The 16326-nt window shown below is 42.6% G+C and overlaps 1 protein-coding gene across 1 annotated transcript in view; it reads left to right on the forward strand.

Annotated features, from left to right (window-relative positions):
• The first annotated feature begins 10844 nt into the window (after positions 1-10844).
• The window catches only part of LOC118359712 (protein bassoon-like), a 182041-nt gene continuing 176559 nt past the window's right edge, over positions 10845-16326 (forward strand). Inside the window, exon 1 of the mRNA XM_035738343.2 lies at positions 10845-11142. Within this exon, the coding sequence (XP_035594236.2) occupies positions 10973-11142 (170 nt within the window). The 5' untranslated portion in view covers positions 10845-10972. The remainder of the gene's footprint in view (positions 11143-16326) is intronic.

The raw sequence follows: 16326 nt of genomic DNA on the forward strand, positions 1-16326 counted from the left end.
TGACTTGAAATGATGTCAAATCAACGTTGATTCAACCAGTGGGGGTCCAGTAGCTACAGATTATTACACCAGATAATGTAATTTACCAAAGATTTTTGATAAATCACATTATCTGGTGTAACAATCTGTAGCTAGGAGGCTATTGAAGACTGATCTTGACTTACAATGATTTTGTAGTTGCAAACACCTACGCTACAGCATTTACCTTTACTAACTATCAGACTTGGGTCAAACCAATGCAGATGTCAAACCAAATGTATGGCCCTTTCACATTGAATCTTTTCTCTCTGTCTGTTTATTCTCCCCCAATATTCTGTTCTATGTTATGATGGCATGTTATCTATCTAATCTATCTATTCTGTCTATCATCTGTAATAACTCTTCTCTCAGCTCAGTCAACCCTCTGTCTGTCTCCCAATCCCCCGACAGGGATCTGAAGGCTTTGTGAATGTAGTCGGAGATTGAGACCAAAATAAGTGGCCGGAGAGCTAAAGGCCCTGAGCCAGTGAACTTGTTCCAATTTCCTGAGGAGCCGTCGTTGTTGCTTCCCTCACTGTTCCTCTGATCCCCTGCATCAATCACAACGAGCCTTGGCTGGCACTCACTCAGGCAGGCAGTCTGAGCTGTGCTCTGCAATGTAAATTCAGCAGCATTACACCACCAGTGCCTAGAATTACCCCCATTTCAGCCCAGTCTAGCTCCTCCTGGGAGAGATGCAGTCCTTCTTCCATTTCAAGCCTCTGTCAGTTTTCTGTGCTTCTTCATGTTTGTTTTTAAATCCTCTACTGTGAGACAGAGCAAAGCAGGGCCCATTCTGACAGTGGTCTCAATACACCTAGCGCTGAGAGAGAGGCATCATACCCAACTGCCATTCCAGGATGATTTTATTATTTTGGTAGGCCTTATCAGGGGTTACCTGGGGCCATGTAACCTTTCCTTACTTATTGAATCAGATGTTTAAGTTTGTGTTGAAGAATGCAACCAAACCATACACACCCTTAATAATGTTTCTGACATTGATTACTGTAGTATCTTTATAGAAGGATGATGAAACTTGTCAACTGTTTGTGCAGGCTTTTTTCCCAGACTTACATGAACACAACTAATTGCAGGATGTGTTAAATTAGGACTGGAACAAAATCCTGTAAGAGGGTGGCTCTCCAGGAGAAGGGGGTCTCTCCAGGAGGAGGGTGGCTCTCCATGAGGAGGGTGGCTCTCTAAGAGAAGGGGGTCTCTCCAGTAGGAGGGTGGCTCTCCAGGAGAAGGGGGTCTCTCCAGGAGGAGGGTGGCTCTCCATGAGGAGGGTGGCTCTCCAGGAGAAGGGGGTCTCTCCAGTAGGAGGGTGGCTCTCCAGGAGAAGGGGGTCTCTCCAGTAGGAGGGTGACTCTCCAGGAGAAGGGGGTCTCTCCAGGAGAAGGGGGTCTCTCCAGTAGGAGGGTGGCTCTCCAGGAGAAGGGGGTCTCTCCAGTAGGAGGGTGGCTCTCCAGGAGAAGGGTGGCTCTCCAGGAGGAGGGTGGCTCTCCAGGAGGAGGGTGGCTCTCCAGGAGGAAGATGGCTCTCCAGGAGGAAGATGGCTCTCCAGGAGGAGGGTGGCTCTCCAGGAGGAGGGTGAATAACCCTTGTTCTTCTACACCAATTTATCACATTACTAATGATGATGATGCTGTTTGCAGCTTTTAGTGCAATGATGGTATTCCTCCACTAGATGTGGTAGCTCACCATGGTAATTTTCCTAGTGCAGTCCGACCAGCATTTAGGTTCCATGGTTACCACCAAACATGCTCTCATGTAGCTATAGGCCACCATGCTTTTAAGTTTATTAAGTCATTATAACAAATCTGTTTTGGAGCACAGCTGGACTCAAAAGACCTGTAGGAACCAAACAGTGCATTTTACCCTTGATAATTCCCTCTGCTTTTCTTTTGTAGTGTAGAATCAAATGACTGCCTCACTGCTTATTTCTCAGTGGTGTCATATGCTGTTTTAAATCAAATCAGGGTCTTATGTCATCATGCGTATTACAAGCCATACCATTACAGCCTGTAAGTTGTTCTATAGAGTGCGTATAGGGCTAACATGCCATATTAATTACCACATGGCTGCTTTATACATTGTTGGCAAGATACCACGTTATCATTGTGAGGGGTTAAAAACCTTGTTTTATTATGCAATTATAAACCAAATTTGGACTAATTTGAGAACCTGCTGATGTGGAGTTTTAACCCCATTTAAGAGACATTCACAAACTCTCCTCCCTCCCAAACCTATCCTCAGACGACACTTGTTGCAGCTCTACGTTTCCTGAAGTCTGAAAACACTCCAACATTCCAACACGCCACAAACATAATCAAATGTCAAAATATCTTTCAACACAGCTCCCACCAAGCCTCTGCAATGCTTTGAGTAGATATATTTTTTTTGTCAGAAACGGGCCTTCAATTACCCAGCTGGGAAAATGTGGACGTCTTGCAGTGGTGGTGACTGACTGCTCAGGATCTCTCTCTTTCTCTCTCTCTCTCAGCCATCTGTCTCTCAGATTTCCCTTGGGTTTCTTTATACAGCATTGGCACGCCAGCAACATGTTCTGTTCAGACAGCAGGGAGAGACGGTCAAATATCCACTCTATTGTGAGAGAGAGGAGAGGTGGAGAGTGAGAGGTGGAGGACAGGGGAAGAGAGGGAAAGGTAGCAGGAGGGAGGGAGTGGTGGAGAGGGATGGAGAGACCTCAATGTAGGGCAGGTAGTGAATTAACCCATTCATGAAAGGGATAGGTAGGGGTTTGTGTCCTGTAAATTCCAGGTGGATTAGGCTAGCCTATATGCTATAGCTTATATGGATATAATTGAATATAGGCAGGGCTTGATCTCAGAGCCATATTTAACTATATACAGTATACCGTATTTTTATATATGGCTCTGTGCTAAGTGTTCCTCTGGCATCGCATTTACTCTCCTCTTCTGGCAATGCCCAGGCTTTCCTAATCATGTTGAAGTCATTTGGAGTTTCAGGTATGAAGTTCTGTTTTAGATTCCAGTGATAGGCCTACTACAGTCCAAATGAAAACAGAGAGAACATCTTTAGTTTAGCTCATTTATGGCATTACAGTAGGGATCTGTTCATTGCTGTCTATAGCTGTAGTCTAGTCTGACTGTGATGGAAGGGGGAGAGGGGGATCAGACAAACTACTGGCAGACTGGCACTGCCCAGCCTCTGCTCTTCTCTGCGGTCCAGGGAACAGGTGTGCAGCCAAAGTGCTGATCAAGGCCGACTTACTGCCAATTAATCATCCCAGCCAAGCCAATGGTATTTCCCCATGCGTGCCGCCTGAGGTGGAGTGGTGTGTTGGCACATGCCTCATTTTTATCTCCTTAAGTATGCACCACAACCTCCATATCATCAGTGTGACTGATAATGCCTGAGGCTGTCCATCCAAGATGCTTTGCTGGCCATTGGCAGATTATTTGATGACTTTGGATCAGAATATCAGCTCTGATGGTGGATGGAAGTTTAGGAACAAAGTGATTGTTTATTTAGCATAAAAGAGATTTGATCAACCTTGAAGTGGGGCCGTAACCTGACGTGATTTATTAATCTGTATTGTTGGGGTTCTTAAAGTCTTAGCGACACAACAGAAAAATTGCTCGAGCCCTGGACCTGAAGTAGTGGATGAATGCGCACAAACGACCTGGAACAAAGCTAGTCCTGCAGTAGCTTGAGAGAGCTACTGTGTTCATTTCCTGCTCAAAGAGGACATTGAAGTTACCATAAGTATTGATACACTCACAGAAATAAAGGTTTAGATTTGTTCTTAAAGGGTTACCAATGCTGTCAGGGTACCCTGTAAGGTACGTCCTTTGTACCTTTAGTTGTAGGTACATAAACTAAACAAAAAAAGAAACATACCTTTTTCAGGACCCTGTCTTAGAAAGGTATTTGGATTTTTACAAATTAACTTCACAGATCTTCAGTGTAAAGGGTTTTAACACTGTTTCCCATTCTTGTTCAATGAACCATAAACAATTACTAAACATACACCTGTGGAAAGGTCGTCAAGACACTAACAGCTGACAGACGTTAGGCAATTAAGGTCACAGTTATGAAAACTTAGCACACTAAAGAGGCCTTTCTATTGACTCTGAAAAACACCAAAAGAAATATGCCCAGGGTCCCTGCTTATCTGCGTGAACGTGCCTTAGGCCTGCTGCAAGGAGGCATGAGGACTGCAGATGTGGCCAGGGCAATAAATTGCAATGTCCGTACTGTGAGACGCCTAAGACAGCACTACAGGGAGACAGGAGGGACAGCTGATCATCCTCGCAGTGGCAGACCACGTGTAACAACACCTGCACAGGATCGGTACATCCGAATATCACACCTGCGGGACAGATACAGGATGGCAACAACAACTGCCTGAGTTACACCAGGAACGCACAATCCCTCCAACAGTGCTCAGATTGTCCGCAATAGGCTGAGAGAGGCTGGACTGAGGGCTTGTAGGCCTGTTGTAAGGCAGGTCCTCACCAGACATCACCGGCAAAAACGTTGCCTATGGACACAAACCCACCGTTGCTGGACCAGACAGGACTGTCAAAAAGTGCTCTTCACTGACGAGAAGCAGTTATGTCTCACCAGGGGTGATGGTGGGATTCACGTTTATCTTTGAAGAAATGAGCGTTACACCGAGGCCTGTAATCTGGAGCGGGATCAATTTGGAGGTGGAGGGTCCGTCATGGTCTGGGGCGGTGTGTCACAGCTTCATTGGACTGAGCTTGTTTTCATTGCAGGCAATCTCAACGCTGTGCGTTACAGGGAAGACATCCTCCTCCCTCATGTGGGACCCTTCCCGCAGGCTCTCCAGCATGACAATGCCACCAGCCATACTGCTCGTTCTGTGCGTGATGTCAAATCCAATCAAAGTTTATTTGTCACATGCGCCGAATACAACAGGTGTAGACCTTACAGTGAAATGCTTACTTACAGGCCCTAACCAATAGTGCAAAAAAAGTATTAGGTGAACAATAGGTAAGTAAAGAAATAAAAACAACCATAAAAAGACGGTGAAAAACAGTAGCGAGGCTATAAAGGTAGCGAGGCTACATACAGTCACCGGTTAGTCAGGCTGATTGAGGTAGTATGAACATGCAAGACAAGAATGTCAGTGTTCTGCCATGGTCAGCAACGAGCCCGGATCTCAATCCCATTGAGCACGTCTGGGACTTGTTGGATCGGAGGGTGAGGGCTAGGGCCATTCCCCCCAGAAACTTGCAGGTGCCTTGGTGGAGAGTGGGGTAACATCTCACAGCAATAACTGGCAAATCTGGTGCAATCCATGAGGAGGAGATGCACTGCAGTACTTAATGCAGCTGGTGACCACACAATTACTGACTGTGACTTTGATTTGGACCCCCCCCCCCCTTTGTTCAGGGACACATTATTCCATTTCTGTTAGTCACATGTCTGTGGAACTTGTTCAGTTTATGTCTCAGTTGTTGAATCTTGTTATGTTCATACAAATATTTACACTTGTTATGTTTGCTGAAAATAAACGCAGTTGACAGTTAGAGGACGTTTATTTTTTTGCTTTTTTTGCAGTTTGTACCTTAATAAAAGAGCCAATAGTGTACCGTAGGGGAACATGATAGTACAGATACAAAACTTTACTTTTGGAAAATGTACAAAGTTACTTTTTAGGCTACGACCATAGTGACAAAGCCATTTGTTCCTTTAAGTGGCAAAAATGTACCACTAAAATTTTTGGGGGTGTGTTGTTTTAACAAAGGGTGGTAAAGCCTTTTTTGCATATTTCCCAGGGTGCCTTTCAAGTTAATTTTAGAGTAACCTGTACTAGTGATAGAGACATGGTTGTTGCATTCAATGTCTTTCAGTCCTGTAGCCTTCACAAAGTAGGTGCCTAAGTGAATATTTTATCATTTAAATTAAACCCTGTATGACAATACATTACATACTATATCATAAGGCCACACTTTGACAGCTTAGTTTTACCTGAACACAGTGGTCTGAAACTCACATCGGGCAAGTCACATTATGCTGCCTTGCGAAGTGATATGTAATTCCTATTGGAAACCAGCCAGAGTTAGGATAGCTCGAAATAATCACCACAACCTGACTTTGTGACTGCAAGGTGAGAAAAAGGTGAGAAAAATGTATAAATGAGACTAGATGGGAACAACCATCTCAGTAATGTGTGCAATAAATCCAACTACTAACCGATTGGATATGTTAACAAAAATATCTATATTTATCTTTGAGTAGCATAAGATCAATTAATCAATGTGCATATGCAAAAACACACATATTGAAAGAAACGATTGTGGAAAATATGATAATAATGGGTGTGGTTTTTAAGAATGTGTGATGATTGTATCCAGTGACAATTTTAGCATGTAAATCTTGTTGGGGCCAGCAAAGCCACTACACAATACAACACTAAACAATACATTAATTCCACTATAACGGTGACAAATTGTGACTACAAACTGTTAGGGCCTTACCACTGCTACACCTGGCTATCAGTGGTGCCTTGTCTGGCAGCGAAACAGTTCATTCAGACTTATTTACTGCCTTTTTTAAAAACATAGCTGATATGGCTGACTTGCTTAAACAAATTTGGTTTCTACTGACAACTGAGATGTACAAACTATGGCATGAGGGAATGGCAAGCTGATTAGAGAGATTAGATTAGATATCTACCTGGCATATTACATCATTTGTGCAGAAGCATACAAGACATTTTTGGTCTCACCTTGTTATGCTGTGCTCACTTGAATAGGAAGGTGGTGTGGCGGTCCTTCGTGGGAAAATGTTGTCATCAACTTCCTGCCATTCTCTGGATTTATGGTGCTTTCAAGACAACTGGGAACTAAAAAAAATAAGGTTGAATCATGATGACGCCAGTGATCTTCAGGTCGTAGCTTTAGAAAGAGGCCGAGTTCCCAACTTACAATTCTGAGTTGGATGACCGTTCAAAACGTCTTTTCCCAGTCGCAGCACGTTTTTTACCCAATTCTCAGTTGTCTTGAACTCACTGAAGTCAGATTTCCTAGTTCCAAATTCCAAATTAACAGTTGTGAGCGCGGCAGAAATCATGCTGGATTGACAGCATGGCCAATGTTGAATGTTTATCATTTTCAACTTGGAAAAGAGACCCTTAATCCCAGATTTGGGACCACAGACCTACTCCACTGAATTACAGGCTAGTGATTGCTTTGCAATGCTTGCAGTTAGCCACTGAATCCATCCAAACCACTCATTGTTGAATTTGCGATTTCCAACTTGTTGTGTAATGTTGATGTCCAATGGCCGATGAGTACGGATACGTTTTATCTATCATTTCTCTTCATTATTTCTCTCCATATGACAAGGATTAAACAGGATTTGCCAGTAGATTGTCGACTTGATTCATGATGAATGCTAGCTAAGATTTTGAAAGTATGATGTTGACATGATCCGTCCAATCAAAGCTACTGAACATATAACGTGATTTGACGTCATTTTATCTGTGGCCAACGACCTTGAGCTTTCTTGGATGGGCACTTCTAATATAACTCTATGGCAGCACCCAAGGGGATTGAATAGTTTAGCTCTACCCTTAGATTTGGCGGTGACGTAGTGTCCCCATGAGTGACAGACCACTGAGCCAGTCATGGCGCAACTAGAGAACATTACCAACCCCTATGCTCCCTATTTTCCCTGGCTGCCCCACCATCACAAAAAGCACTGAGCTAAGCTGAAACACCTTGATTATGGAGCTGCCTTACTCAAAAAAAAATATTTGTATGCGGCTTTATTAAGTACAATTATCTTTATTTTACATTGTTTACAAATTGATATGTGACATGTATTAATGCTAAAATAACATGCAAAACAGTCAAACCCCCTCCCCCATACTTTAGCTAAAAATATGGGGCTCAAAACAGAGTCCCACCTGCCCTGAATGACAGATCACCACTGATTGTACCTTTTTATATTCACAATATTGGGTGCAATTTTTTAAATTGTATCCGCACATGTACCCTAAATGGTACCGAACAGTACCATGTAAGCTTATAGACAGTCGTGAATAGGGCACAACAAAGCCTATGGGTCCTCAGATCCTCAAAAAAGTTCTACAGCTACAGCATGGAGAGCATCCTGACTGGTTGCATCACTGCCTGGCATGGCAACTACTCTGACCGCAAGGCACTACAGAGGGGAGTTCGTACGACCCAGTACCTGCCATCCAGGCGTTGCCAGAGTAAGGCCCTAAAAATTGTCAAAGACTCCAGCCACCCTAGTCGTAGACTGTTCTCTCTACTACCGCACGGCAAGCAGTACTGGTGCACCAAGTGTATGTCAAAAGGCTTCTTAACAGCTTCTAACCCGAAGCCATAAAACTCCTGAACAGCTAATCCAGACTATGGCTATCTACCCCCTCTTTACGCTGCTGCTACTCTCTGTTTATTATCTTATCTATGCATAGTCAATTTAACATGTACATATTACCTCAATTACCTCGACTACCCTGTGTCCCCGCACATTGACTCAGTACTGGTACCCCCTCTATATAGCCTCGCTACTGTTATTTTACTGCTGCTCTTTAATTATTTGTTAGTTGTTTATTTAATTTGTTACTTCACACTTATTTTTCTTAAAAATGTGTTGTTGGTTAAGGGCTTGTAAGTAAATATTTAACTATTGTCATGTTCTGACCTTTATTCCTTTGTTTTGTCTTTATTTAGTATGGTCAGGGCGTGAGTTGGTGTGGGCAGTCTGTTTGTTTTGTCTTTATTTAGTATGGTCAGGGCGTGAGTTGGGGTGGGCAGTCTGTTTGTTTTGTCTTTATTTAGTATGGTCAGGGCGTAAGTTGGGCTGGGCAGGGTATGGTCAGGGCGTGAGTTGGTGTGGGCAGTCTGTTTGTTTTGTCTTTATTTAGTATGGTCAGGGCGTGAGTTGGGCTGGGCAGTCTGTTTGTTTTGTCTTTATTTAGTATGGTCAGGGCGTGAGTTGGGGTGGGCAGTCTGTTTGTTTTGTTCAGGGCGTGAGTTGGGGTGGGCAGTCTGTTTGTTTTGTCTTTATTTAGTATGGTCAGGGCGTGAGTTGGGGTGGGCAGTCTGTTTGTTTTGTCTTTATTTAGTATGGTCAGGGCGTGAGTTGGGGTGGGCAGTCTGTTTGTTTTGTCTTTATTTAGTATGGTCAGGGCGTGAGTTGGGGTGGGCAGTCTGTTTGTTTTGTCTTTATTTAGTATGGTCAGGGCGTGAGTTGGGGTGGGCAGTCTGTTTGTTTTGTCTTTATTTAGTATGGTCCGGGCGTAAGTTGGGGTGGGCAGTCTATGTTAGTTTTTTTCTATTTTCTATTTCTGTGTTTGGCCTGATATGGTTCTCAATCAGAGGCAGCTGTCTATCGTTGTCCCTGTTTGAGAACCATATTTAGGTAGCCTGTTTTCCTTTGTGTTTTGTGGTTGGTTATTTTCAGTCTTTGTGTGTCTGCACTAGATAGAACTGTTTCAGTTGTTACTTAGTTTTTTTTTGTATTTTTTAAGTGTTCAGTTTGTTATTAAGAAGCTGAGCACTAACCATGCTGTACTTTGGTCCTCTCCTTCTTCCACCCAAGACAGCCGTTACAACTGTAAGGTCTACACCTTTGCCACCATGTTATTGACTGTATGTTTGTTTTATTCCATGTGTAACTCTGTTGTTGAATGTGTCAAACTGCTTTGCTTTATCTTGGCCAGGTCGCAATTGTAAATGAGAACTTGTTCTCAACTTGCCTACCTGGTTAAATAAAGGTCAAATAAAAATTTGGAGCATGTGACAAACTTTATGTACCTCAAGGTACATTATGTATATTTTGAACCCTTGGGAACAATACTGTAAACTAACTGTAGCCATTAATTTCTAAGAGTATAGGTCTATATGTTTTTTTTGTGTTGGAAAGGTGCCTGGCTTGTAGACCAATTCAATAAAGACCCCTCTTTACTCAAACCAGAGGTACTGTATCTATTGAAGATGTGTAGAGGAAATGAAGCATCCGGACTAACCAAATCTGGGGCCCTCGGCAAGAACACTTTAGACTTAGAGGCTCCCCTCTTATTGGTGGAGGAAAATGTTGCTGTTTTAAAACGAATTTACTGCAATTCTACACGTTTTACCATGGCTTATGCCGTGTTCTTATGCTATCTGAGTAACTCAAACTTTATAACAAAATCAGTGCGGTCCCCCTGGAGGTCTGGGTGCCACGGCATGTGCCCTTCATGCCCGGTTGGTAGGGCCTAATCCAACACTGTCCATACTAGATGCCGAAGCTTGTTTTATTTTACCATGATTGAAAACTAACTTATTAGTCTATACCCTATTTTTCGTTTTTGTTATATAATATTTTGTAAATAAATGTAGGCCTATATTCAAATTATTTAAAAAATATGTTGCTCTCGGCTTAGGCTACAGAAGTATCACACATATCAAGTGCTATTTTCATGTGAAAATATAGTACTGGATGCATTTACTTCATTGGTGTTGTTGGTGGCCCCCTTTATGGCAGTATGCAAGCCTAGTCCTCATGTGCTATGGTTATGGTTATTTGATTAATTCATGTGGGTGCGTTTCTAAAAAATATATTTTGATTTGGGTGTTTGGTGGTGGATGTGTCGTTCACATGATGCCTACATCAGCAGCCTACAACAGATAACAAACAAATCATCATCCCAAGATCTCTGGGCGCTCCCTCTCCTCCAAGAAACATGAGAATAGTCTGATAAATCGACGCGCACGCCAATCTCAGCGTCAGCACCAGCGCTCGTGCCCTGGCTTTTTCTCGCATCTGTGCGCGTGCCTCACGCAGGTCTCTGGATCGTAGGTGATGATGGCGGTGGATGAGCAGCATCGCTGAGTTCGCTCCTCTGAGCTTTCTATGTTAATATAATTATAAAAACTATCGAATAATACAATTCGTCTCCTTGGTCTCCTAACCAGAGACGATGGGCAACGAAGGAAGCATCGAGGGAAGCGGACAACCCGGAGAACCGGGCTCCATCTCTATGGTTGGAGCTCCCGGTTCGTTTTCAGCACCGGGTTCTGGACAGCACATCAAACCCGCCAATGGTGCTGTTGCCGGGGGAGGAATGGGTGGCGGACCGGGGATGAATAGGTAAGACCTGTTATAAGCAACGGTGCAGTTGATATCAAGTATCACGAACAATTATAGATTTCATATCCTTATACACTTGACATTGCATACGATGCTTTATATCTGCTCGTTGTGTAGTGAAACGATGCAGTTGGGACGCAGTTGGGACGTGTCATTCATATCATATAATGCGAAATGGGTAGCATTTCCCCTCCATCAAGTGTAATGTAATTGGTAAAAAGTACAACCATGAAATTATAGCGTTAGAGGACATGACCCTCCACTGAATTATAGTTTATTTCGAGGTTGTCATAAAGGATGCTCGAGCTCCTCCGTTTCCGCATTGGTGTTTGCAACGGGAGAAGCTATTGCTGCTATATGTGTGTGTAGCCTAGTAGTAGTTCGGCTATCTAAGACATTCATGTCAGTGTCGCCACTCTTTCGATAATGTTGTGCAAACGACATCATCTTCAGATGTTGTGGGTACCAGCTCGCAACAGTGTCGGGATGCTGTGCAGAATGACATTCATTAGCAATGAATAACAAACATTTCATTTAAAAAACCATCGAATTATCAGTCCTTTGATTATTTCGATTTTAACATTGTGTTGTAGAAAGACAGACATTCCTGGCATGATGATAATGTGTAGCCTAACCCAACATATCCATCGTTATATAGCCTAATAGGCTAGACCAGGGGTTCTCAAAGTGTGGTCCATGGACCTCTTTCTCTCTGAATGTAACCGATTGGCCCAGGGTGGTGTAGGGCGTTTACATTTTATTTTTTTGTGTGCATGTCTCAATGCAATCTGGATCTCTAAAGACAGCCATTTGAGAATTTAAGCTCTGTCAAATGGTATTCTGAAACGCAAGGCTTATCTAAGCCATGTCCTATGGACCATACACATTATAATGATAACTCCCTCTACTAATCTGTCCAATAATGAATATCATTTGAAATGTATGTATCTAGGCAATGGTCTTGCTACTTTAGGTAGTAGATATTATTGGACTATTGGAATGAATATCACTCTATTGGGGATTTTATCATTCTATTGTTGATGTTATCAATATTGGTGATGTTGGTGATGTTATCACTATTGGTGATGTTGGTAATTTTATCATTCTATTGGTTATGTTATCACTATTGGTGATGTTGGTGATTTTATCATTCTATTGGTGATGTTATCACTATTGGTGATGTTGGTGATTTTATCATTCTATTGGTGATGTTATCACTATTGGTGATGTTGGTGATTTTATCATTCTATTGGTTATCTTATCACTATTGGTGATCTTATCACTCTATTGTTGGATTAGCCAAATCAAAAATGTTATATTTGCAATATTCATGTTTAGATTTTTCAATATTCATATATTAGTGTAAGAAAATTGAAATCAAAATTTGACTCCTATTTCCAAGTAGGCGTGAAATCTTCATATGACAAGCATCAACCATTTTTCCTTCATAGCCCATACAAATAGCCCTAAACCTCATGAAGTCTTAACGTAGGCCTGGGTAAGTCCAAAATGTCACAAATGTTCCAACTCTTAGGAATTATTTCTCAATTATGCTTTAAGATACAAATGCCAAATATATGTCAGCAATCCTTCCTCCAAAGGACCCTTCTATGTATTACATTTCGTGAAAATTCCCCAAATCATGGCCCTGTTTTGTTCTAGTTTCATTCGAAATCACCCTTATGTCACCTTCGTCTAGTCTTGACATAACATTAAATGGACTACAAACAAACTACAAATCACAGTGACTCTGGCTGTTCTTGGTAATAAGTAGGCTTACTCAGTCTGTGTTGAGATGAGGTGTGCATCTTATCACGCTACCGTGCTTTTGTGAGGACAAACGCTGGGAGACGGAGAAGCAAGTGAGTGAATATTTAATATATAACAGACATGAAACAAAACAAGGACAGTGTCTGGATAAGGGGAACAAAACAACGTTAATGCAGACACGGGGAAGAAACTGAGGAAGGGACAGATATAAGGGAGGCAATCAATGGTAATAGAGTCCAGGTGAGTCCCATGAAGTGCTGATGCGTGTAACAATGGTGATAGGTCTGCATAATGATGGACCGGGGAGCGGGAGCAGGCGTGACAGCTCTTGCATTTGTAAGGATGTAGGCCTGAAGGTTTTAATCACAATGTGTTTCTTAGATTTGCATGCATGGGCCCCAATTACCATGTTCGTTATGACTGACACATAGATCAAATGTGTGTATGTGTGTCAGTAAACAAATCCCTCCCTTAAAAGAGCATCATACTAGGCTACTGTAGTAGGCTATAGCATCCCCTCTACTGCTCTATTAAAGCAGATATCTGAGCATCTAACCGATCGCTGCAGCTGTACATAGTCCATCTGTAAATAGCCCACCCAATCTACCTACCTCATCCCCATACTGTTTTTATTTACTTTTCTGCTCTTTTGCCCACCAGTATCTCTACTTGCACGTCATCATCTGCTCATTTATCACTCCGGTGTTAATCTGCTAAATTGCCTAAATTGGCCTATTTATTGCCTACCTCATGCCTTTTGCACACACTGAATATAGACTTTCTTTTTTCTACCGTGTCATTGACTTGTTTATTGTGTTATTGGCTTGTTTATTGTTTACTCCATGTTACTCCATGTGTAACTCTGTGTTGTTGTCTGTGTCACACTGCTTTACTTTATCTTGGAGAACTTGTTCTCAAGTAGCCTACCTGGTTAAATAAAGGTTAAATAAAAAACAATTTAAAAGGCCTTGTGGCTCCCAGTGGTTGAGCTTGGTCCTTGTCTTAGTCACTGAAAAGGGTTTTTAAATAGTTGTGTGTGTGTGTGTGTGTGTGTCAGTGCCTTTAAATGCTTACCCAGCTGTTACAACTACCTGCGTTGAAACAGCAACCTTCATGGAGTGTTCGATGTTGTTGGTTGTCTCTAACTGATTGTCCATGACCAGAGACACCATACTCATGACCTTAGTTTTGTCCTGGATGGTTCTTCCCACAAAGCTAAAAAGGGATTTGTACCTTCTTGACTTGATTGGATTTATAGGCACTTTTTGTAATATAGTCTGTCTGCTCAGCTTTGACCTGTCTACCAGCATCCATCTGCAGGGGCCACAGGTGTCAGAGTCTCATACTCTGACTGCCAAACATGAACGATGAGAGAACATGCCAACCTCTACCATTTCTGACCCAGTCAGGGCAGCAGCACTTAAATTCCACAGATTTTCCTCAACATGACTCCTAAGTTAACAGTAGCCTGCTGTGATGATTTGTTCAGAGATGGGTATTATTCACAGTCAATAGTCCCATCCTTTTCAATTGGTTTGTTATGGCACATTAAACAGGCACTGTGGTGTCCTATTTCCGTCACTATGGTTTATTGCCCAAGAACAGACTCTGCTTTTTATTCATACCCTTTCTATCTACAGTGAGTGAAAGCTGTGACCTCACAACCCATATGTCACTCAGCTTACCTTTTCTAAACCAGGTAGGTTAGTTGAAAACAAGTTTTAATTTACAGCTGTGACCTGGCAAAGATAAAGAAAAGCAGTGCGACCCAAACAACAACACAGAGTTACACATGGAATAAACAAACATACAATAGAAAAAAAGTATAGATACAGTGTGTGCAAATGAGGTAAGATAAGGGAGGTAAGGCAATAAATAGGCCATATTGGCAAAATAATTACAATTTAGCAATTAAACACTGGAGTGTTAGATGTGCAGAAGATGACTGTGCAAGTAGAGATACTTGGGTGCAAAAGAGCACACAAAAAATAACAGTATGGGGATGAGGTAGTTGGATGGGCTATTTCCAGATGGGCTATGTACAGGTGCAGTGATCTGTGAGCTGCTCTGACAGCTGGTGCTTAAAGATAGTGAGGGAGATATGAGTCTCCAGCTTCAGTGATTTTTGCAATTCGTTCCAGTCATTGGCAGCAGAGAACTGGAAGGAAAGGCGGCCAAAGCAGGAATTGACTTTGGGGGTGACCAGTGAAATATACCTGCTGGAGGGCGTGCTATGGGTTGGTGCTGCTATGGTGACCAGTGAGCTGAGATAAGGCGGAGATTCACCTAGTAAAGACTTATAGATGACCTGGAGCCAGTGGGTTTGGCGACAAATATGAAGCGAGGGCCAGCCAATGAGAACATACAGGTCGCAGTGGTGGGTAGTATATGGGGCTTTGGTGACAAAATGGATGGCACTGTTATAGACTGCATTCAATTTGCTGAGTAGAGTGTTGGAGGCTATTTTGTAAATGACATTGCCGAAGTCAAGTGTCGGTAGGATGAGGGTATGTTTGGCAGGATGAGTGAAGGATGCTTTGTTGCAAAACAGGAACACAATTCTAGATTTAATTTTGGATTGGATGATTAATGTGAGTCTGGAAGGAGAGTTTACAGTCTAACCAGACACCTAGGTATTTGTAGATGTCCACATATTCTAAGTCAGAACCGTCCAGAGTAGTGATGCTAGACGGGCGGGCAGGTGCTGGTAGCGATTGGTTGAAGAGCATGCATTTAGTTTTACTAGCGTTTAAGAGCAGTTGGAGGCCACGGAAGGAGAGTTGTATGGCGTTGAAGCTCGTCTGGAGGTTAGTTAACACAGTGTCCAAAGAAGGGCCAGATGTATACAGAATGGTATCGTCTGCATAGAGGTGGATCAAAGAATCACACGCAGCAAGAGCGACATCATTGATGTATACAGAGAAAAGAGTCGGCCCGAGAATTTAACCCTGTGGCACCTCCATAGAGACTGCCAGAGGTCCGGACAACAGGCCCTCCGATATGTGAAGACAACATTAAATTAAGAATGGTCTGATAGTTGACAATATTACCTATATTACTTGTGAATGATGTATTATAACTTGTGAATGATACCCAACGTGTGCAATAAGGCAAATAATAGTGCATGTCTTATTTTTGCAACTTTTTCAAATCATAGTTGCACACCTCATATAGCCTAGGCCATAGGCCTATACAGTGCAAGTTTGGTACCGCCAAGACTCTTCCTAGAACTAGGAAAAGGAACATGACAGCCCGCTTGGAGTTTGCTAAAAGGCACCTAAAGGGCTCCCAGAACATGAGAAACAAGATTCTCTGGTATGATTAAATCAATATTGAACCTTTTGGCCTGAATGCCAAGTGTCACGTCTGGAGGAAACCAGGCACCACTGATTACCTGACCTATACCATCCCTAC

This window comes from Oncorhynchus keta, chromosome 27, assembly GCF_023373465.1.
Source record: "Oncorhynchus keta strain PuntledgeMale-10-30-2019 chromosome 27, Oket_V2, whole genome shotgun sequence".
In the NCBI taxonomy this organism is placed as follows: domain Eukaryota; kingdom Metazoa; phylum Chordata; class Actinopteri; order Salmoniformes; family Salmonidae; genus Oncorhynchus; species Oncorhynchus keta.